Source organism: Cebus imitator, unplaced genomic scaffold (assembly GCF_001604975.1).
Source record: "Cebus imitator isolate Cc_AM_T3 unplaced genomic scaffold, Cebus_imitator-1.0 Scaffold318, whole genome shotgun sequence".
In the NCBI taxonomy this organism is placed as follows: Eukaryota; Metazoa; Chordata; class Mammalia; order Primates; family Cebidae; genus Cebus; species Cebus imitator.
In genome coordinates, this window is record NW_016107633.1 from 408,252 (window position 1) to 418,669 (window position 10,418).

The window sequence follows — 10,418 nt, forward strand, 5'->3', positions numbered from 1 at the left end:
TAAAAAAAAAAAAAAAGCACACAGAAGCTGTGGAGTAAATGTTGGCTGGGGCTGTCATTATTAATATCTCCAGCGCTCGGCACTTTGCCTCAATACACATTTGTGAATGAATGAATGAATGGTCTCCTCTTAGTTCTCAGCTAAGAATCCTCTTCTGAGCAGCTCTCTGCTTGTGGGCCCAATAATATAAACGTGCATACAAGGGGCTGGATGAGGCCTGAAGTTCCCCCAACACTCTCATTAGAACTACAATGGAATTGATTTAAAAATGCATATTCCTGGCCAGGCACAGTGGCTCACGCCTGTAATCCCAGCAATTTGGGAGGCCGAGGTGGGAGGATCACTTGAGCCCAGAAGTTCAAGACCAGCCCAGAGAATGTATCGATTCTGTTTCCACAAAAAAATATAGAAAAATTGGCTGGGTGTGGTGGCACCTGCCTGTAGTCCCAGCAGCTCAGGAGGCTGAGGTGGGAGGCTTGCTTGAGCCCAAGAGTTTGAGACTAGCCTGGGCAATATAGCAAGAGCCCACCTTTACAAACAAATTTTAAAATTAGCCTGGCGTGTGGCGGTGCACACCTGTAGGCCCAGCTGCACAGGAGGCTGGGGTGGGAGGCTTGCTTGAGCCCAGGAGTTTGAGGGCAAGTGGTGTTATGATGGTGTCACTGCACTCCAGACTCGGCAACAGAGCAAGACCCTGTCTCCAAAAAGAGTTTTATAAAGTAATCCTGGGGCCAGGCCCACATCAAGTCCCAGACTAGCCAGGAGCTGCCCCCAGGAAGCAGCAGTTAACAGGATTCCGTAGGAGGCAGGCGTGGCTCTTGTCCTGGGAAGGAGGGTGAGGCAGAGCAGGTGTTCCCGGATTCTTGCGCAAAGAATGAAGGGACACTTTGACCTGCAACCCTCCTGTCCACCTTGGCCTTGATCGTGTTTATGGCCAGTCCCCGGCGGGGCCCAGCCAGTGCTCGCCCTGGATGAGGCCCCTTTCCCTTTCTCTGCTGCAGATGGGCGTGTGGGCGCACAGCGCGGGCCACTCACACATGACGCTGAGCTCCACAGTGCGGTTGTCCTGGCCGTAGGCGTTCTCGGCCAGGCAAGCATAGACGCCGTCCTCGGCAGGGGTCACCTCCTCCAGCTCGAGGAGCAGGCTCTCGGCCACGGCCTCCCGGAGCACAGTCCCGTCCCGCATCCAGGTCAGCAGCGGCGGAGGGTTGCTGTCAGCGCCACAGAGCAGGCTCACGTGGGAGCCCTCGATGGCCTCCACCGAGGAGTTCATCTCCACAATCACGGGGGGGTCTGAGGCCAGCGACACAGCGAGGTTAGCGAGCAGCAGCGGGGGGGACCCGGCCTAGGGTCCACTCCTAGCCCTGCCCGACCCCGCCCCCAACACTGCCAGGCCCCGCCCTCCTCCTTGGCCCCGCCCCAGGACTGCCTGGTTCCGCCCCCGCCCCACCCCGCCCTCAGCCGTGGCTGGCCCTGGCCCCGCCCCCAGCAGGTCCGGGCCCCCGCCTCCTGCCCCACGCCCCACCCCACCCCACCCCGCCCGCACCCAGGCTCACACTTGACGTCCAGGCTGGCGTAGCCCTCGAACTGCAGGGTGGTGTTGGGGAAAGAGGCCTGGCAGCCCAGCCGGTGGCCATTGGCCCCCCTCGTGGGCACGAAGTGCAGCAGCGACACCTGCACCCAGGTGCCCTCGTCCTCCCGCAGCCGGCCCAGCACAGAGGGCTCCCCCAGCCCCTCGTGGCCAAGCCAGCTCAGCTCAGGGCGCAGCTCTGGGCAGTTGTCCGGCACCATGCAGCTGACCTCCACTTCCGTGCCTGCCACCACCTCCGGGGGCACCACGATGTTGGGGGTGTCTGCATGAGGTGGGGAAAGAGAGGGCTGAGGAAGCAGCGCTGGGTTCCCGGCCCCACCTTGTCCACCTCCATTGCTGGCAATGGTACTCCTCAATGGTACCGCCTCTACTCCCTGCCTCCGGATTCAGAATTCCCTTCACCCTTCCTCTTCTTGGTCACCCCAGAGCCCTCCACGGAGCCACCAGGGCGCCATCGTGATGAAAATCACAGTATCGTCGCTAAAGCACTTGACAGCTTTTAACTTGCCAGTCCCTCCTGCCAAGCGACAGGGTGAGTGCTGTAATTTTGCTCATTTTGCATATGAGGAAACTGAGGCTGCAACTGGCCCCAGACAACACTGGCTGCAAACCCCGTGGCTCTGGCGTCAGCGCGGGCTCCCCACACCGCATCACCTTCCCACGCGGCTCTCCTCTCCCATGCCTGCTTGGTTTACCCTCTGCCTGGGGTGTGAGTGTGTGTGCGTAAGTGTGCAGTGTGTGGTATGTGTAGGTGTGTGTGTGGTGTGGTGCATGTGTGTAGTGTGATATGTGTGTGCGGTCTGTGTAGTGTGTGGTGTTTGTGATATATGTGTGTAGTAAGTCTGTGGTTGTGTGGTCTGTGTCATGTGTGGTGTGTGTATGCGTATGATGTGTGGTAGTACCTGTATGTATGCAGCGTGTGTGGGGTATTGTGTATGTGTGCTTTGTGTGTGTGGTGCATGGTTTGGGTCATGTGTGTGGTATGTGGTTTGTATAGTGTGTGGTGTGTGTGGTGTGGCTTGTGTGGTGTGAGTGATGTGCTGTGTGGTTTGTATCATGTATGGTGTGTGTGTGGTGTGTGTGTGGTGTGTGGGTAGTACATATATGTGTACAGTGTGTGTAGGATGCAGCGTGTATGTGGTTGGTGTAGCATGCAATGTGCGTGTAGTGTGTGGTATGTGTTTGGTGAAGGGGTAGTGTGTGCAATGTTTGTGTGGTTTGTGTAGTTTGTGATGTGTGTGTGCAGTGTGTGGTAGGTATACTGTGTGGTTTGTGTAGTGTGGGGTGTGTGCATGGTGTCTGGTTTGTGTAGTGTGTGTGGTGTGTGTTTGGTGCCTGGGTAGTGTGTAGGTAGAGTGTGCAGTGTGTGGTGTGTGGTTTGTGTAGTGTGCGGTGTGTGTGATGTGTGAGTAGTGTGTAGGCAGTGTGTGTGGTGTGTGATTTCTGTAGTGTGGTGTGTGTGTACTGCACCTGTGCAGTCTCTTTCTACACCAGGGTGAACCAGGCTCCTCAAAGGGACTCAGTGCTGACGGGGCTTAGGGCTCCAAGCAGCAGTGCGGCTCAGAAATCAGGCAGGGGGATCCCTGGAATCAGGCAGTGTGCCCTATTCTGATTGCCATGTCTGGCCATAGCTGTATTATATTTGGCTTATAGGATGTTTTAAACATATCTGAATCAGCAGCCAAAATTTCAGAATTAGGAGATTACATCAAAGAATCCCAAGTTCCGGTTTCTCTTGAAAATTCAGAACGCCGGACAGCCACGGCCCTGCTTTCTGTTGGCCAGAGCTGGGGGCCGCGTGCCAGGAGCTGCTCTGGGCATCTGACAGCTTTTCACTCATTGCCGTAAGTGCTGTNTTGGGCCCTATTCAAAGGTTTTATAAATGTTAACTCACTTAGAACTCTGTAAGCTAATCGCTATGATTATCCTCATTTTACAGAAGAGAAAACCAAGGCCCAAGGAAATTCGGTCACTTGCCCACCACACTAAAGCAGGGACCCAGCGGCCTTGCCCCTATCCCCGGACCCCACTGCCTTTCTCAAGGTGTTTCCAGAACAGTAGGAGCACCTGTTTTCCTCTGAGGGCAAGAAGACTATTTTGGGGCCCTGCTTTGTTCATTTCTGTCATCTGCATGGTCTGCATGGGCTTTGAGGTTTGTACCCCCAGCCAAATCAGCACTCCCAGATCTGCCTTCCAGGCCTGCTGGGGAAGGTGCAGGGAGGCCTTCCGGCCACACTTCTTCCCACCCCGCCCCCCAGCCCCGGGGCCTGCACTGCACTGCCGCTGGGACTCACTGATGATGTCCAGGACGCTGTGCTCTGAGAAGGTGTACTGGTTGTAGCCGCCCAGGTCCCCACGGAAGTAGTACTTCCCGCCTAGCTCGGGGCTCAGGCTGCTGAGCAGGAGGGTGCAGTTGCGCAGGCCCAGGTCCCCTAGGAGGCGGCTGCGGCCCTGGAAACTCTCGTGAACGACTTGGGTGCGAGACTTGAAGACCACCGGGGGGTAGTTTTTGGGGTAGGGGCTGTTGAAGTACCAGACGCCATGCACCACGGCCGGCCGCAGCTCATCCGGGAAGTCAAAGCGGCAGGGGATGGAGACGCACGTGCCCTCGAAGGCCGAGATGGACGAGGGCATCCAGGCACCCCAGTGACCCCCTCGGGAGGCTGCAGGCAAGCAGGAGAGCTGAGGCTGAGGGACACGTCCTACCCGATCACCCCCTCTGGCTCCCATCCCCGACAATATGCCTGGGGCTGCAGGGACCCACCTCCAACCTGCTCAGGGGCCAAGGCCCTTGGGTACCCAGCACCTGTCAGCCATTACCTGAAATCATAATCCAGAACAGAGGCAGTGCCGTGAGGAATATCATTCTGCACAGCGAGCGAGTGGTCGCTGGAGAGGGAGAGGAGAGGGTTAAAGGCTGGGGAAAGTGAGAGGGGGTGTTCCATCTGGGCTTCAGGAAGCAGCCCATTCACATATTAGCTGCTGCTGCTATCATTATTTATTTATGCATTTATTTACTTATTTTTCTGAGATAGGGTCTCTTTTTGCCACCCAGCCTGGAATGCAGTGGTGCAATCACGGCTAGCTATAGCCTCGAAATCCTGGGCTCATGTCATCTTCCTGTCTCAGCTTCTGGTATGCTCCACCACACCCAGCTAATTTTTTCTTTTTTTGTAGAAAGACAGTGGGGATGGGGGTCTCACTGTGTTGCCCAGGCTGGTCTCGAACTCCTGGCCTCCAGCAATATTCCTGCCTTGGCTTCCCAAAGGATTGCAGGTATAAATCACCACACCTGGCCTGCTGATATTTTTTAATTTTTTTACTTTTTGAGATGGGGGTCTCAGTTCTGTTGCCCAGGCTGGAATGCAATGGTGGAATCACGGCTCACTCACTGCAACTTCAGTCTCCCAGGCATAAGCGATCCTCCCGGCTCAGCCTCCCAAGTAGTGGGGGCCACCGGTGCACACCACCATGCCTGGCTAATTTTGTTTTACTTTATTTATTTTGTTATTTTTTTTTAAGAGATGGGAGTCTTGCCGTGTTCCATGTTGCCCAGGCTGGTCTTAAACTCCTTGGCTCAAGCGATCCTCCTGCCTCAGCCTCCTAAAGTGCTGGGATTACAGGTGTGAGCCACCTCACCCGGCCTGCTGCTATTACTTATCACAAACCCTTCTGTGGCATCAGCCATGCACCAGTCCTCATTACCTTATTCTGCTGTCTTAACTCATTTGATCTCTTTGAGGAAGATACAATTATCATCCTCATTTTATAGCTGAGGTCCAGAGAGGTTATTTGACTCTCCCAAGGCCACACAGTTGGTCTGCCATCTTAGCCACCTGTACTGTCTCTGTGCAGTGATGACATGTTGATCATTATCTTTGTCACCAGGATGCCCCTGGAGATCTCCAGAAAGAAAGAACCAGAGAGCCCAGGCAGGGCCAGCATTGCAAAGCTGAAGCAAAGGAAAAAAGTTGCTTCCCTGCCCCTTACCTGAGTCTCCCTGAGTTGGGGATGTCTTCTGGGTCCACCTGAAGCTGCCAGACAACCTGCAACAAGAGTCACTCAGGTGCGGGGGGGATCAGGGTGCGCAACCCGCCCCCACCCCAGTATCTCCTGCCCGGGTTGTGGCTTGTTGTCGGGCTGCCCTTTTGGCCTCCCGTCATGCCTGGGACCTTCCCACACAGCCTCAAAGCCACTCCCTGGCAACAACTCCCCTCAAGCTGGGGTGTGGGAGAACTGTGGGGAGGGAAGGGGGAACAACCACATCGGGGTACGGGGGTGAATCAGAGGGGCGTGGCGAGCAGAGTGAGGGAGCAGATGTCCCACGGCCAGCCTTGGGGTGGCGGGCAGGGACCCAGCACCATCAATGACTGGGTTTCACGGCATCAGCATTCCCGACGTGCCGTGTGAATTCCTGCCGCCCTCTCCCACCCCACAGACGGCCCCTGGTGTCCTCGCCCTCACCAGAAGTGGGTCCCGGTACAAAAGAGTCCTGTTCCCTCGGGCAGAGCATGCTTTAGCTTGAGGGGGGCTTGAGGGTAGGTGGGGAGTGAGAAAGGGGTCGGGCCCTCCTGGCTGGGCTTTGAGTGGGGCCAGGAAGGCCCAGGGTAGGAGCTATCGAGCCCCTGGCACCCTGCTGCTCTGTGGGTTGCCTCGGGGTTGGAGCCAGGGTTTCCAAGCAGTTGCCTTTCCCAGCCTTCACCACTCTTCCCACGGATACAGACGCATGCACAGTCAGACACATTGAATTGCCGGGATGAAATGTGACAGATGTAGCCTCAGCCAGAAGGGGCGGGGGCACACAGCAGGGACTCGTGCGGACACCCAGACAGGACCCCGATCACACAGACAGGGACGGGGACCTCTGTGCCCACAGAGATGGGCCAGCACTCACACAGTCCCCAAGGCGTGCATGCACTATCCCTGCTGCTGTCCGCACACACTTGGACAGACCCAGGTGGCATTCATTCAACACACACAGACACACAGACACACACACAGCCCTGCATGCATGCCAGGCTCACAAAGATGCAAGGGCCTGCACACACACACTGAGGTTTGCTATAGACGGATCCACCCAGACACACGCCGATGGATACCTGGCTGATGCTGCCCTTGTACCTGTGACAGGAAGGCACAGGAGAGAGATGCAGGTGAGAATGAGCACACGTGCAGGCAGACATGAAACCAGCAGGTAGAGCAGGCATTCTTAACAGAGGTGAAAGCCGGTTCTCAGGATGGGGCCAAATCAACCTCAGCTATTACAATGTGCTTGGCCACGGTGCGTAAACCTATGTACAGCGTAAAGCTATGTACAGCAGATCTGTTGGGTTAAAATGCTAAGGGAAGGATGGGATGAGCACAAGTGCATGTGAAATGTTTCCTTAGTTGGGGCCAGGTGCAGTAGCTCATGCCTGTAATCCCAGCACTTTAGAAGGCCAAGTTGGGAGAATCTCTTGTGCCCAGAAGTTTGAGTTTGAGATCAGCCTGGGCAACATAGTGAGAGTCACGTCTCCAAAAAATATAATAGTAATAAAAAATAAAAAGTTTCCTTAGTAGGGATTAATGAAGAAAAATTGACTGAGGCTCACAGAGGAAGGTGCATGGGCAGCCATGTATGTGCACACACAGGCATACACACATGCACATGCGTATACACACACACACACACACACACACACACACACCTGTTGTGTGCCCAGGTGCTAGAATGCGCTCACTCACAACCTACTGCCCCCATTTACCTCCCAGATTGCAGACTGCAATCTGCCTGATCACCTGGACATCCTTCCGTTCTTCACCCAGACGCAGACCTCCTCCACCCCATCTGTCCCGCACTCAGGAGCCCCAAGGAAACCTCTCCTGCAAAACCTCCATCCCGCTTTCTCTGTGGTTTCTTCCCAGAGCCCCACTGCTGCCCCAGTGATGGTCCCAGGCCATTCCCAAAGCAGCCCCAGCCACACCCTCCTGCATCCTAAATCGGTAGTGGTACACAGCGACGCTCCCTCACCCGGAGCACCTGACCCTGCTCACGTCTGGGTGCCAATGCCACGGTGCCCTGCTTCTTGTGCCCTGGCCTCCCTGCCACCGTACTCACTTGGACTCGGTTGCTTCTGCACCTCTGATCCGCCGGCCCAGCTTGCAGTCCCCTGCCACCCAGGGTCTAGGCCCCCACTTGCCAGCCCCTCCCCTCCCCCGGGTGCCAGGGGCCGCCTGCCTCCAGGGCCCAGCTCCTCCCTGCCCCTGGGGGAGGGGGGCACAAAGAGGCCCTTGTCACCACGGGGCTCGGACTGGGCAGCCTGACGCCTGGGTTCTCCTAGCTCCTTCCTGGAGGGGTTGGGGGTGGCTGCCTTGCTCACTACCCTTCCTTTATCCCTGAACACCCTGATTCTGGGTCCTGGGGGGGGGTGGTCTCATCTCTTTGGAAGTCCCAGGCTGAGGGACAGAGGCACCGTCCTCAGGGAATCTTGGTGGCAACATTAGGTGGGCAGTAGGAGGAGACAGGTCCTTTCCACCCTCAGCATCAGTGTCACCTCCTCTTGCCATTTGTAATGACCTTCTGTGTTCACCGACTCCTTTCGAGAGAACATGACCTCCATGCAGCCAGAGGCTTTGTCTTGGATATTCTCAATCCATCCCTGCTCGTAGACCAGCTCCTGGCACGCAGTGGAGCTTAATGAACAGTGACGGTGGTTGAGTGGTTGAACGTGTCCATCCGAGCCCCGGGGCACCTTCCGACTCAGGGCCTGAGCACCTGCTCCTCCTTCTTCCTGGAAAGCACTCTGCACCCCATAGCACTCTCCACTCTAGAACTGGCTGCGGTTTACCCGTCCTGTAGGCTCAGCAGCCCGGGGCCGCTTCCCTGGGAAGCTTTCCCATCTTGCCCCGTCAGCCAGGTCCCTCCGTTGCAATGCTGTCCTTTCCTTCTACAGCCTTGGGAGGCTGGCCCGTGTGTACCCTAGGTGTTCCCACCTCTGCCTCCCACTAGCCCAGGAGCTCTGAGGCAGTGGCTCACCAGAAACCTGTCTGTCTCTCTGTCATGTGCACCCTTCTGTCCTCTGGAGCAGTGCTTGGAGCACAGAGGGCTGTGCTGGCTGAGTTGGGTGAGGCCCCTCTGAGCGCAGATTCCACCCCTTCGTCACGGCTTTTGCAAGGTGGGAGGGAGGGGCTGGGGCAGCTGGAGGTGGTGTGACGAAGCACACCATGATTTCACCATGAGCTATTCCGCCGCACTGGGACATCTCCTGTCACCCTTCAGGCCAGAGCGGTGGGGAGGGAGGGTCCTCGCTCTCAAGGGAGAACCCAGGGGGTGAGGGGCGGGGAATCCCTCAGACCAGGGAGAGAGGCGTTGTGGGGCTTGGGGGGGAGCTGGAAGGGGAGGGGGAGTCCCACCCCCACCCCAGGCTTCATGATGTCAGACTCTGCCCGTGCCTTTCCCAGTCGGGGACAAAGGCCCATTGAGAGTCGGGTGGGGCTTGAGTGCCTGGGTCCTGGAGAAGAGAGGGGCTTGGTGCCTGGGCTTTGGTAGTGGTGGTGGGGGGGTGACAAGGAGATCCTGGAGGCATTGGCATGTCACAGCCTTCAGCGTCAACACTAACCTCGTTGGCGTTGGAGTCGTGTGCTGGTGCAGTGTGGGGCTCCATCTCCTCTCTGGGTGTCAACTGAAGGCTGCCGTTGGGGAGAGGGCAGTGTCCCACAGGAGCACTGGCCATAGTCACTGACATCTGCAACTTGGGTCTCCAGGCGACCTGCGGGAGTGAGGCGCTGGAGCCAGTGAGGGGAAGGGGCTGGGTGAGAGGGCCTGCAACTGGCGGGCAGGTGCTCTCAGCGGGCAGGTGACCTGCCGCTCCAGTGGCCCTGATGCCGCATCAGCTGATCTCTTGTGCGAAAGCGGGTATCTCAGTTTTCTAAGGCTGTTACAACAAAGTTTCACAAACTGGGTGGCTTAAAAACCAGAACTGAGGCTGGGCTCAGTGGCTCATGCCTATAATCCCAATGCTTTGGGAGGCCGAGGTGGGTGGATCACCTGAGGTCAGGAGTTCGAGACCAGCCTGGTCAACACGGTGAAACCCTGTCTCTACTAAAAATACAAAAATCAGCTGCGTGTGGTGGCAGGTGCCTGTAATCTCAGCTACTCAGGAGACTGAGGTAGGAGAATCTCTTGAACCCAGGAGGTGGAGGTTGCAGTGAGTTGAGATCGTGGCACTGCACTCCAGTCTGGGCAACAGAGAATCTGACTCAAAAACAAACAAACAAACAAAAACAGAACTGAGCTTGAATTCCAAGATCAAGGTGTTGGCAGCCTTGGTTCCTTCTGAGGGCTCTGAGGATCTTTTCCGGGACTCTCTCTGCATGGCCTCTTCATCTTCACATGCTCTTCCCCCTGTATTCATCCCTGCCCAGTGTAAGGTTTATTCTCTGTAAGGTTTGTTGCCGAGTTTAAAATGAAGAAACTGAGGCCTGCATGAGAACAATTAGATGCTAATTTATTTGGCTCCCGGGTGAGGTTTTATGGTCCAGGGGGCTAGAGAGGTCACACTTGACTTCTCTCAGGCGTGGGGTTATATAGGGAGGGAAGGCGCTCTGATTGGCAGTGGAGAACAGGGTGTGGCTGTGGCAAGCTGCTATAAGTAGGTAGGTGGGATTTCCAGTAAGCCAGCTGGACGGGGCAATGTGCTAGTGGGCCGGTTTTGGCGGGGCTTCTTTTAAATTTTGGAGGGGTTTTCCAATGGCCGGCTAGGTGCCGAGTGCAGAGTTTAGTGTTGAGTGCAGATGCTGGTGCCGAGTGCAGAGGGGATTTCCAACGGCGGGCTAGGTGCCGAGTGCA

General features: G+C 56.5%; 1 protein-coding gene across 4 annotated transcripts in view; it reads right to left on the reverse strand.

The window, feature by feature from the left end:
- MAG (myelin associated glycoprotein) overlaps positions 1–8,627 on the reverse strand; it is a 19,627-nt gene extending 11,000 nt beyond the window's left edge. For 2 of the 4 annotated variants that reach the window (XM_017504136.2, XM_017504137.2), the window contains exons 1-6: positions 7,689–7,845; positions 5,582–5,637; positions 4,412–4,480; positions 3,886–4,254; positions 1,557–1,853; positions 1,036–1,293 (exon numbers count right to left, since the gene is read on the reverse strand). In XM_017504136.2, the coding sequence (XP_017359625.1) occupies positions 1,036–1,293; positions 1,557–1,853; positions 3,886–4,254; positions 4,412–4,457 (970 nt within the window). In that variant the 5' untranslated portion in view covers positions 4,458–4,480; positions 5,582–5,637; positions 7,689–7,845. Of the gene's footprint in view, positions 1–1,035; positions 1,294–1,556; positions 1,854–3,885; positions 4,255–4,411; positions 4,481–5,581; positions 5,638–7,688; positions 7,846–8,606 lie in introns of those variants that run through there. The other 2 variants (XM_037729834.1, XM_037729833.1) reach the window with 2 other exon arrangements.
- Between the last annotated feature and the right edge of the window lie 1,791 nt (positions 8,628–10,418).